Genomic DNA, 13,309 nt, shown 5'->3' on the forward strand with positions numbered 1-13,309 from the left:
AAGAGGGAACTGGAAAAAATCCGAAAATTGAAAAAAGTTGTGAAAAAAACTATCTTCCTTGTCTCGATTCGGATTGGTTAATACAGTGTCTGAATACGCGGTTGTCTAAATACTGCTACGTAACTATGGGCATGCTCATCCTTACCCATGATAATAGTTCAATCACCGCAGAATATGGCCACACAGCCAAAAAAAACATCAGCCAGTTTTAGCTAGGCAAGAGAGTAATTTGTACTTACTGTGCTTCAAAAAGACTGTTCAACATATAATTTTGTTCCTAAAATAAATTCAAAAATAAAAAAACTTACAGCACGCGACAAAACACTGGGAGCACCCATCAACGTTTTCTATTTCATAAATCGAACGAAAGAATTATAAGCTGTCGATACTTTTAGGGGTATCGTATTATTCATCAAAAAATCTGAAACGCAAAAACTTTTCTGTAAAATCATTAATTTTTCAAATTAGATTTTTTTTTATTTTACATAATCTAGGCTTAATCCTGTCATCAATCAATCAATCGAGCGTAAATCTAACAACCAATTAATATTCTTTTCATGGAATTATGTTTTAGGAAAATCTCTGAGAGCAGAATTTAAAATGTCATATAGAATTTAAAGGGTCAAAGTTAGAGGCCATAACTGCAACTTCTGTGGGTACAATGACATTAGCCTCAAAATTGGGTCAGCGGTTTCATTTTTTGAGAAGTTTTTATATCGAAACTTTTTAAAATATTACCGAGTGACCTGCACCTTCAATATTTCAACTAGGAACAACTGAGTTTTTCAAATTTCCTTTTTGAATTTTTTCAAAGTTCAAGTAACAATAGTTTTTTTGGTTAATTTTTCGTTGATTATTTTAAGTTCGGGAAAAATTATTTAAAAACAACATATCTCGCAATCTAGAAACAAGCAGTTTAAAACAATCAAAACTTGAAACCCTTATTACCATGACAGCACAACAATATGGGATTGAAAGTTTCAAGTTTTTCAATATTTCACATCAAAGTTTTAAGAGAAAAAAATTAAACTTAGCGCCATATATCGGCTGTCAAAACGTTTTTAATCAATCATATTTGGAGGAGGGCGTATTTGTTAGCCCTCAGTATACCCTGACAGCAATCCACTATAGGGTTGAGAATTTCAAGTTCTGTTAATTTTTCAAATGTTTTTTATGAAAAAAGAATGGACAAATCATTAAAACGCATCCGAAACCAAAAAAATATAAGCGGTAATGTTGAAGGCCAGATTTACAACCCTTGAGTGTATTTTGACATCAATCCATACAGGGTTGAGAATTTTAAGTAGTTTTATTCCTTCTTAATTGTATATAATTTTAAACGCAATAAGCAACAAAACGAGATTTGCAAGTTTTTTTTTATTTCTATTGTTTTAGCAAAAAAATTTATAAAATTTTTAAAAAAACCTTGTCTCGGAAAACTGTTGGATTTAGGCAGACTTATTTCGAAGTCAGATTTGCAACCGTTGGATTTACCTTGCCAGCATCCCAGCATATCTTACAATTTTGAAAACACTTTTAAAACGTCATACATCAACAAAAAAATGAGTTGGGCTGCCAAAATGGAAGCTATATCTGTAGTTCAGAGGAGTGACATGGCCCATCAATCCATTATAAGATGAAATTTTCCGAATAGTAATTTTCAACCTAATTTTTCTGGAAAAAAACTTCTAATCATAAAAACGCCATTAATTGGAAACCATAAGAACTTGAGCAAACAAAAATGAATTGATTGAAGACCAGACTTGCAACCCCTAGTGCATTTTGACAGCAACCCACAAAAGGATTGCAAATTTTAAGATCTGTTTAAGAGTGATAAACGTAGTGAGACTTTTATATAGGTCTTGGTGATTATTTTGTGATAATTTTTTCAAGAAAAGTCTTCTGATTTGTTGGCGCTGTTTTGAACTTTCGCGTTCTGATTTCAATTTCTTTTAAACTCAGTTCATTTCAATGGTGAAGGCAAACTTAAGGCTAAGGTCACGAAAAACGTGATCGATTTTAAGTTTCAACAATTGATTTTAATCTTCAGGTTTCCCAGCGAAAATAAAAACTTATTTGAAGATCCAGTTTTATCAAAACGCACTAATCATGAACTGTTCTTGAAATTCAAATACTTTCAAGGTGACATAATTTTTCCAAAGAACTCCTAAGTTAACGGTCAGGTTAGCTGTGTTAGTTTTTTTCAAATCGAAATTTTTTGAAACCAAGTGAAAAAATCATATGAAATGTTATTTCTCGGAAACTAGACGGAATAGAGCAGTAATACTTGGAGGCCAAATTTGGAACTCCTGGGACACTAAGCCCTGACATTACCAACCAATGGATTGACAACTTAATTTTAAAAAACCTATGTTTTTGAAAACGAAAGCATTTGAGCAGTGATATTTGACAGCTCGATGTGCAAACCCTGAGTGTACCTTGAAAGCACCCGACAATATAGCTTAGAATAATGAAAAAAGGCTTCAAAAAGTTTGCATTGCAGAAGTAAAAAATGTACAGTGAAAGCATTCACGCCTCAACAGATGTATGGCTAAATTAATTATGTCGACAGGATGTATGGCTAATATTAATCATGTCGACACGAGGACGTTTTAAACAAGTGTCAAAAGAGACGCCAATTAATCATGCATATAAAATTTCTGAAACAAACAAAAAAATTGGAAACGAACAAAAATTGAACGTTTTTTTTGGAGGCAAGTTTTGCAACTGTGGGGTATCGGTCATTTAAGTGAGAATTATAGAACGTGTTCTAGCTTTTTTCACATCTATGTTTTTAAAAAAGCCACAGAAGCCGTCATGTCATATGTTTTTAAGTAAAAGCAATTGAGCAGTCAGATTCTAAGGCTAGATCAGCCGAGAAAACTTTAACGTCAACCCATAACAGAATTGCTAATTTGAAGTTTTGTGATTTAACCAATGAAATAAACAGATGTTTTAAGAAAAGCATAGCAAAAGGAGCATAAGTCATTTGAGTTTAAAAAAAAGTCGAACTCTAGCAGATTACCTTGGCAATTTGCATTCCATTGATTGTAAGCATATAAAAACAATTCAATTTATGCAATGAGTACTCTGCAGTACCTTAATCGCGGGGAGCGAAAATTACCGGGGAATTGGACAAAATGTGTTTTTCATTACGGGGTTTAAAATTATCAGGGGAGACCGTAATTTTGGATCAATTTTGATAAGTATTCTGAGAAAAAATTGAGCCAAAAATTGGCGCAAAATTTCAGTAAATTAATCAAGAGGACAATTTTCTAGCGTTTAAAAAAGGGTTTCTATAATTTGGTGTGCTCTTAAAATTGATTTTTTTTTGAAATCTTTGGCCATTTATTTTATGGTAGAAAAACGCCGATGGGATCATCCAGACCTCCCAATTTTCGCAGGTGTTAAAATTCTAGGGGGGAGCGTAGGGTCTATGAAGAAGTCGATTTATGTTGCAATTAAGTAGTTTAGAGTATGAAATTATTTAAAACGTTGCACTATATTGGCTGTTTAACGTATCAACTTGGGGAATAGGTAAGCACTTACAAATCAACCGCCTGTTAAAAACGTATAGATAGCTATATTTGTTGGCTAAACTGCAAGTTGTAATTTTTTTTCCCGTTGATTTTTATGTATCTCAAATAGAATTTTTTCTGAACCTGTTTATTTTTTCATATCAGTTTTGTTTATTGGGGTTGAAATTAGCCTAATTAACTTGAAAATGTTTTTTGCGCCATATTTTAACAGTGAGACGAAGCTTCGCTCCGCACGCACTAGCGAACGCACGACAAAAAGCAGCTCTAGATAGTGCAATAAGTAAAAAAAAAAGAAACATGCCTCGAATTAGCGAAAGTTCAGCTAGGTATAGGATTCAATCTGCGACCAAATGCAATCAAGAGAATTTGAGTCTCACGCACTAACCACTCAGCCACGCACGCTTAACCACCGACAAACACTAGTCACGAAAACAACTGCTACATATGCTAATAAATTGCCAAGCCATTCAGCAAAAGTGGCACCAAATACAAATGGGCATAATTTTGCAAGTAATAATATGGAATATAAAACTGAATGCATCCATTCTAACTTTGCATATAAGAAATTGTAAAGCATAAAACCACATTATGTATAAGTTATGCATTTTGAAAAATTGCGAGATAATTCGAGTTAGAAAAATTCTGAAATAGAGTTTTTATTGAGATATGTTGTTTGAAATGTTTGAAACAAAAAACTTTTATCGGTTCATTTGATGAATTAAAAATGCATCAAATGAGTTAACTTATTACTATTCGAATGTCAAAACACATACTATCAAAAAGCTGTAAATGAGCCCCAAAAGTGGCAACAATATTTGCGACATAGGTTAAAAAAAGAAAATTCTTAATAATACACTGAGTTGACACTAGTGTAAATATTAAAATAAGTTTTCACAGAAGTACACTTAATTCTCAACCTTTATGAGTTTTCCATCATATATCAGATGCTAATAGTATTAGACCTGCTAGAGTTACAGCCACGCCAGAAAGGAAGCTAGCTATTAATTATCTATTAATTCAACTTCCTAAACCTGTAGTCTAAGCTATGTAGTTTTGCTTGAACTATATTACTACCAATTTTGCATCAAGTAAAAAGATATTGTGCTTTTTAGGTTTGAAAGAAGAACAATTACCGGCGGCAAAATCAAGATTAGTCTTCTCTAAAAGCGCCGATGAAGAAATTATATTCAGATATGGATCTCTTGACTTTGTGAGGAACAAACTCACCACTTTTGTCGCAATTATCACATGTGTTCAACTGTTGGTAATCTTCCTGCTGATTGCCATGTTGACTATATGTGCCTGCATTGTGAACCAAGAATTTGATCAGTTTCCCTCAAAAAAGATCAAATAAGCGGTTAAAACATTCTAGGTTTAATAAGGTTGATTTAGGATATACATTGATATCTTAACGCCAGTTTTCAACCAATCAAAGCATAATTTTTCGATTTGAATTCTTTTTGGACCAAATTTTCTTTTACAATATCTAATATCTGCTGTATCCATTTGAAATACAGTTCTTATGTTAAATGTGTTGGGTTGTTTCAACTCTTGTTTCTTTCAATTAATTTTTGTGATCACTCTCTACTGATTAAGAACATATTTATTCCGACTTTCGAAGAAAACGGAATATTTATGCTCGGTGGGATTTTTTTTATTCAGTCAATTTTCGGCGATCAAAATAACAGTTTTTAACAAAAAAATTTTATATCCCGTTGAAGATATCAACTCCCTGAAATCAAATATAAAAAGATATTTCACCTCTGAACGTTTTTTTAAAGTTCTGGGTGTGTGAAAATTTCGTATTTGACCATGCTCTGGACTAATTTATGATCAATTGGAACATTTTATTCAGAAGTTTTAAAGCCTAACGCGAATTATTTATGCGTGGCGAATTATCCCGCACAACAAAATCGCTCTAAATTGAATTGATGCTATAGCTAATTGGGGGACAGATCGTTTAGCACACCAATCCTATAGCATAAAAAGTGAAAAATGAGTCTTTTAGCAGACCAACGTAATAAAGTGATGGATGATTGATTGACAAACTTAAAAAGGCGCTCAGTCTGGGCCAAGCTTTCCCAATTAAGACAATTATCTGTCGCGTTTCAAGTTAGCTATCTGACGGGGCTAGGTCTTTTACCAGACGGAGTGCGATCTGTATTTAGACAACCGCGTATTCCTACTCGCCAGTAAGCAGACAAATACTGTATTAACCAATCAGAATCAAGATCGGAAAGCGACCTTTCGAACTAAATATTATTAATTAATTCCTTCCTTGTCTCGATTCCGATTCGTTAAGTGTTTGTTTATTGACCAGTAGGAATATGCGGTTGTCTAAATACTGCTACGTAACCTTACCAGACTGACCTTTTACCAGACCACAATGCAATAATTTAATTAAGAGAAGTTAAACTTAGTGGAAGATAACAAACTAGTGGAAGTTAACTAGACTAAACAGCGTCATTACATCTGTCAATCAAATTTATTTATCGAGTCTGGTAAAAAGGTCCATGTTAGAGCTTTTCTGGTAAAAGGTCGGTCCCTCTATCAGAATTTCTAATTATTCTGAGTCTGCTAAAAAACCGCTCTGCTGAAAACCCTAGCACCAGCTAATTGATCGTACTAATTTCGTACGACTAAAAATTTCACATTTGATCTTTGATCTACTGTCCAAAATTTATAGATTTTCAGTATTTTCTTTTCCCAAAAACTATTCGATACAGATTAAGGACATGGTCGGAACATTCAGGGCCTTGCCCTGATATACGAGCAGTATTGTTATGATGCACTGCTATGATGTCTCAATTGTGGAAAAGAACATTTTTTCAAAATGTTTATTAATATTTTCTAAATGAGTATACTACTGAATAGGCTATGTACATTTTATTGCTACTAAGAGTATGAGTCGGTCGAAAATGACCGAATTGTGACACTTAAACTAAGCAACAGAAAATGTGAACGAAACTGCTTAAGACAATTACGGATTTAAATCATGTAAAATGGCAGAGCACCAAATTTAGCAACTGCAAGTTATTTAACCCAATACTTAATCATACATCACAAATAATGTAATAGATGAGTTGAAGCTTGTTAAATACCCGCTCCCTTTATTACAAAAAGATAAGGAGCATAATGGATCTAAGGTTTTCGGTAAAAGGTACAAAATTGTTTTAAGCTCAGTAGTTGAAGTAGCCTTTCATAAGAGGAGAGGGTAGTCAACATATGAAACGATTGAACTGAACGAGTAAATTTGAAAAAAAACTTTTTTTGTTTCACTTCAAGTTTATTAAGTAGCACTGCGCCGTAGAAATCATATCATTAAGTATTATTGAACGCAGTGATTTATCAAGGCATCTCTTATTTTGCTGTGTTTTTTATTCAGGAAAAACTTTTGAACAACTTTTTTTCTCGCGTTTTGATTATTTTAAATAGAAATTCAAACTCATATGCTAAATGCAAGGGACATTACCCTCTCCAGCAAAGATCTAGTTTTCTCGAATTATGTTATTGATGCAAGAAATGTCGGTTATAAAGGTTTCTTGAAATTCAAAAGAGCTTACACGAAGTGATTTTTTTGAGAATTTTTTTCAAAATTTTAAAGAAGTTTGTTTTCGGTTTTCTTGAGTTCATTGACTTGTTTCAGAATTACAGTTATATTCTTGAAGTAACTCAACATTTCAAAAGTCTGATTATTACAATCTGCAATTCTGACAATTTTTTAAATTCTGATTTAAAAAAAAACAAGCCTCCTAGATTCAGTCGAACTTACAATATTATCTTAACTAATTCACAGTTTAATAAGTCTATTTCAAGTCAATTGTACGATAAATGAATCAGTCAGTTCAGTTTATATCAATCAGATTACAAGCAATGTCAAGACAAGTCACCAATTTCAATCCATTCTATTTAAATGATGTTCGAACATGTGTAGTACTCTCTCGCCACGAATACAAGTTCTGTTCAGTTGATTTTTTTTTGTTGATAATACAGACATCTATTTTTGTTGACCTTAAACGTGGTTGTTTTTGTTGACCCAAATTTGATAACCGAGAGCCTGTTTGGACCAGTGCTAATCTGCAGTTTTTGATGTATCGCTGCAGTGTGAGAATGAGATCTGTCTAAAGTGGTTCGAAATCAGGAGTCCAAGAATGGCACCCACAATTAACACTCCACCCATATAGTGGAAGTAATTGTATTGCATCTCGTCTGGGAAGAAGAGAAAGTCGGCGATGAAGAAGAAGACAACCTATGTCCGCATTCAAGCAGATAGACTTAGCACGACACAAAGCTATACAGTAATACAATGCTTATTAAATTAGTTTTTCCTCGAAAATTACAGCTTCAACGAGAGAAGTAAAGTCAGTCAAAACCATTTTTCACAAACAGGCGAAGTCGAGCTTCACGTAACTAGCGATGCAGTAAATTGCAAATAAAAATGAGAATAATTTGAAAATTGTGTTTCGTGATTTTTTATTACCGGTAAATGAAAGAGTTTTACACCGAGACGAAGCTTCGCAAACATCAGCGAGAACACGACAAGGCAGCTCTATAAAGTGAAAAAATAAAAAATAGAAATAAGCCTCGAATTTTAAAAAAAAATCGGCTACGTCTCGGATTCGATCTGTGACCTACTGCGATATAGACAATTGAGCCTCACGCACTAACCACTCGGCCACAAACTTCATACATTTCAAACACTAGTCATAAATAAAGCAGAGAACAGATGCTATGAAATTTTCAATGCTACATATCGTGATTATAGCAAAAAGGCACGCAAATGAGTGAACACGCCCGCCTCAATTAATTACAAAACATTGGGTAAACAATCCGACAAAATTAAAGCCGACCGGCCTCCGGCGCCGAAAATGTACAAAACTTTTCGCGACTTGAAATTTACTTGGCAGGATCTCTCAATGTGCACCCAAACACCATATGCAATCAATACACTGACCATACTAATAACTCAGTAGTTGATATTAAACTGTTAACGATTACCATTTCGTCCGTTCTGTGAAAAAAATTGGTTATGGGAAAAAGTCTAGTACCCAATTGCAACGCTCTTGCTTATCGCAAGAGTAATAAAATGGGTCGTCGTTTTCCATGTTCCGGGAACACCCGAAAAAAAAACAGCTTTGAGCAATTTTAATGTTTTGACCAAAAATTGCGCATTTTCAGCGTGCACGCCCCCTGAAAAAATTTGTTCATAATGGAGTTACAGACGCTCTAAGAAAAAAAATTAAAGCCTGGCGACAAAAAAGTGGATTTCGTAGAATAATATCCAAGGAGGTTCATTTTAAAAGCCAAATAGTAATCGCGTTGGCTGCAAGAGTGTATTTTATGGCGAATAATACACGAAGCAAAATCTTATCAAATGAAGTGTTTCTGCATGAATGAGACCTTGCAACACGCCACAATCACCGCCACGATTGAAGACTTCTCATACTTATTCGCAAACAGAAATATAGTCTGATTCGTAAATCCGAGAACCAAAATCGCACACAGAGCCGACATTCCAAAGATACTGCAATCTTTAAGACCACCGAACACAGAATTGCCAGCCGATACAAACACGTGCATTCCAGTTACGACTGGAATCGCGATTGCGCTTTGAGCCCATAATAGAACAGTACACGGTATGTTCTTTCGTCCCGCTTTTCGGTTCAGAACCATCGCGAGGCCTTCCGCCGCCACGGCCAACATCAAAGTTCCCATCGCAATATACTCGTATTTCGAAACCACAACAATGTCCGAAACTTCGCCGTCAGCTTTTTCGAATATAAACTCAGGTTGAATCACGAAAAAGGAGCCTATAATAGCTAGACAACTGAGGGCAGATTCTGAGAAAGTCGGTTTCTCTTTTAGAATCAGGACTCCGAATATCGTAGTAAAAACTGGCGTCAGTTGGTTCAAGATTCCCAGTTTGGCGAGTGAGATGAAATTGGATACACAGTATACAATAGTGACAACAAAAGTCCCAACAAGTGCTCGAGTGAATATGATTTTGAAGTGGTGTCTCAAGATGTCAGTTATACATGACATAGCCCAGCAGTTGTAGGCCGATAGAAGCAGGAACTGGACTATGTTTCGAGTCACCAGAATTGAAGCCGGAGCGATGTCAACTGCCTAAAACACAACAGTTTTTAAACACGGTCCTCTATCAATATGTTTCTATTACCAGTCAAACAGCAGTTTCCAGCCCCCCTTTAAAGTTGAAGGTTCAGAGCTTAAATTGATGCTGTCCAATCGCTTGAATTCTCATTATCTAATACCTGTTCTACAGTTTTCATTCGAGAAAACCAAAAAACTTTGTATTTTATCTGCATGCAATCAATTCACTACTATTCCGTTGTAATGAGTTTTACCTTGACTAGCGAGAGTATGATGGTGACGAGAATACAGAATACAAATGCCAGCAGTCTCCCCCTCAGAGGCTTCACTCCCCCGTAGACCACTCCTCCCCCCTTCTTATCCCTGTTCCCCTCTGCCGCCTCTGCAATCTCGAACTCTTTGCTACCAATAGCCGCCTCTTCGTTGAACTCGGCCGAGCTGACCGTGATGTCGCTACTCCTACTCGAGGACGAAGCCGACTCTGATTTCGGGTCGGCAGTATGTTCGTCGTCGTCTCCTTTGATGTGAAGTGTGACATCGATAATAGACTGCGGAGTTTCGACTGTTTTAAACTGCACTTTTCTAAGTTCGACTGAACGCACCATAATATCGGACTATTACCAGCAGCTGCTCCGAAGTTAGAAGTCGTTAATAATTCCCTTACTGGGTGAAAATAAGGACGAGATTTCAAAATATATTTCGTTGAATTTTTAAGCCCGAGCTCTTCTCTATTCATGACGGTCCTCTTTCAAAGAGATTCCCGCGTTTTCAAAATTTTTATTCAAGTCAGTAACTACAATTTCATAGTTTTAAGTATTTCTGTGGCCGAGGACTAGCTTCATAAATAATTGGTTGCATTCGTTATTGCACAATAGATCAACTCCATTAGCACAATCTAAAACATAAAACCGAAAAGTGGCAAATTGGTTCCTAGTGTGTTCTGTATATGAATTTTCATTTTCACGGCGGCTCAAAATGAATGGTATTTAACAGCAGAGACGTTGATTTGTTACTGTAATGGTAAGACAGAGAGAAGATCGAATTTACGTGTCCTGGTAATTTGAAGAAAAAAAAATTGATGTCCCGCAGACACTGTACGCCGTTTCACTTATAAAGAATTGGTACTGTATAAAGAGTTTCCCTCTTTTGTCATTTATAAAAGTAATTACCAACGCTCGTTCCTAAATTGCCTAAAAATACTTTCTTCGTTGAGCGACATTTCGTGCCAGCACAAAAAAAACGGAACCTAAACCTTTTCTAATTTTTCGTACCATCATAATCGTCCAGTAAAAGGGCGCGATTCGGTTCTTTGAAACTCCCGAAGAATCGATCTCCCCTATAGTATATACTAAAAATGCCACCCCTATAAATAAAAGCAGTAAATAACCACTAGAGCGTTGGTTTTAAACTCGAATTTTTAATCTAATTGGTCAAAAGTTCGCTGCTATAACCTACATAAAAAATCCCTTTTACTCAAAGGGGGCGATTGTTAGGTAGATCCATTTCATAAGTTTCTTTGAAATGCATAACTTGAATTTTAACTGATTGCTCAGATTTAGAAAACTAACAGAATACTTTTTCCGGATGTTTTTTCTTCAGACCAATTTCGGTTATCTAGAATTTTTAACGAGGACTTCTATGCCACATAGACGCTATCGTACAGATCGCGTTTCTGCCTGAGTTTTATCGTGAAATAATGAGACCTATAAATCATATTGCTTTAACTTAAGCCATGCATTTTTCCAGCGCATGCAACGCGCACAATGAGATAATCCAATCCGTATAGATTTGACGCACTTTATAACTACTCCAATTATTTCCTTATTAAGACATTAGGAGCAGGTTGCTGCGCATGGAGCACCGAAGTTTCCGACCTACCTTGAACAAAAATATATTTCTTTTCAAATTTGAGTTTTTTTTTTCTAGAAAGTGAACTTGACAAAAGCTTAGTACATAAGTTAAACAAGGATTAGCGACTAGATGCATTGGATGATGGAAAATGCAATAAAGTCCAGTAAGAAAAGCCAAGCGCAAGGACCTGATAACATCACTACAATCCATTTACATTTCATGGGAAAACAAGCCATCAAATACTTCAGTAAGTTGATAAGCCTCTCATTGAGTAATGCAACAATACCCGAAAACTGGAAAGTGGGAAGAGTAATACCCCTGGCTAAGCCCGGTAAAGACCCCGGATAAGCTATGAGCTACAGAATAATTGCAGCGCTCTCTCCAGTGGCAAAACTCCTAGAGCGTTTACTTTTACCCGAATTCAATTTTAATGTAAATTTTCAGGAACACCACCAAAACTGGTTGAGAAAAAAAATCGACAACAACTGCCCTTAATTTTATCTAATTCTGCATAAAAGCTGGTTTGAGCAAGGCCAAACCGCGTCAAAGAACATAAATGGTCGCCCTCGACTTGACTGCAGCCTTTGATACTGTTGACCACTACCATCTGCTAAGCGACATCGCCAGCTCGAATCTTTCTAATAACACCAGAAGATTGATTCTTGCCTACCTACGAGGTAGACATACATATGTAGAATTCAGAGACACTAAATCCAAACTCGTGAAGGTGAAACAAGGTGTCCCACAAGGTGGTGTGCTATCTCAGGTCCTATTTAATCTCTATATGTCAAAAATGCCTCTACCATAGATTGATAACATCAAAGTGACTACTTATGCAGATGAAACTATCCTCACAACACCAGGGCCCAATATTGAAACTTTAGCAGCGAACATGGACCCTGACCTGAACAGCCTCAACACCTGGATAACAGGCAGAAATCTTTCATTATTAAAAGATAAGTTCACGAAATCAATTTTTTCCACATGGACGAATGAATTTAATTTATAGCCAAAAGTAATGGTTGACGGAACTAACCCGCCCACTACTCGCAACCCCAAAACTCTCAGAGCAACAATTGACAACCAATTGAATTTTAATGAACACTGCACTAAAACATGTGACAAACTACAAAAAAGGAATAATGTACTCAAAAAACTTGCCGGCACTACATGGGGTTGCTCCAAAGAAACACTCAGCGTAACTTACAAGGCAATAGGAAAGAAGTTTCTGAACTACGCAGCTCCAATTTGCCCCAAAGACTTAGCTACACCAACTGGCAACGTTTACAAGTAAAGCAAAACAACGCCGTAAAAACAACTACGGGATGCCTAAGAATAAGTGACATAACAGATTTGCATGATGAAACAAAATTCTACTGGTTAACAAACACAATTAAAGGCTATCTAAACAGTTTCTTCTCGGGTGCTACCAGGAGCATAGTGCTGACCACCACACTGTTTTAGAATATCAGGAATATCAGACAAACCCTCGAACATAAGTTCAAACCTGACATTGAACATGTTCTAAACGAAAACCTTCACACAACAGAAGTACAAAACTTTCTGAACGAAAAATTTCAGCTACTTGGTAGAGCATCTCCAACTTTATCCCCAAACGAAAGCAAACTTGACCGGAAAACTCGATGCACACTGTCAAAGCTGCGATCAGGATACTCAACTCACCTCTCCAGCTACCACCACAGGCTTAACAACAATATACCCGATGTCTGCCCAAGTTGCTACATAGGACCACACACCACAGATCATGTACCCAACCTCACTTACCATCGAGAGCTTATGGGAGAATC

General features: G+C 35.9%; 2 protein-coding genes across 3 annotated transcripts in view; one reads left to right on the forward strand and one right to left on the reverse strand.

Moving 5' to 3' along the window:
* The window catches only part of LOC134851356 (uncharacterized), a 303,739-nt gene that overhangs the window by 44,652 nt on the left and 245,778 nt on the right, over positions 1-13,309 (forward strand). The gene's annotated exons all lie outside the window — the stretch shown is intronic.
* Positions 7,101-10,578, reverse strand: LOC134851476 (uncharacterized). Its single transcript, XM_063867583.1, has 3 exons — positions 9,905-10,578; positions 8,940-9,665; positions 7,101-7,788 (listed from the first exon to the last, which is right to left on the reverse strand). Exons 1-3 carry the CDS (start codon positions 10,253-10,255, stop codon positions 7,612-7,614), a joined length of 1,254 nt encoding a protein of 417 aa, XP_063723653.1. The 5' UTR covers positions 10,256-10,578; the 3' UTR covers positions 7,101-7,611.

Source organism: Symsagittifera roscoffensis, chromosome 7, assembly GCF_963678635.1.
Source record: "Symsagittifera roscoffensis chromosome 7, txSymRosc1.1, whole genome shotgun sequence".
Taxonomy (NCBI): domain Eukaryota; kingdom Metazoa; phylum Xenacoelomorpha; order Acoela; family Convolutidae; genus Symsagittifera; species Symsagittifera roscoffensis.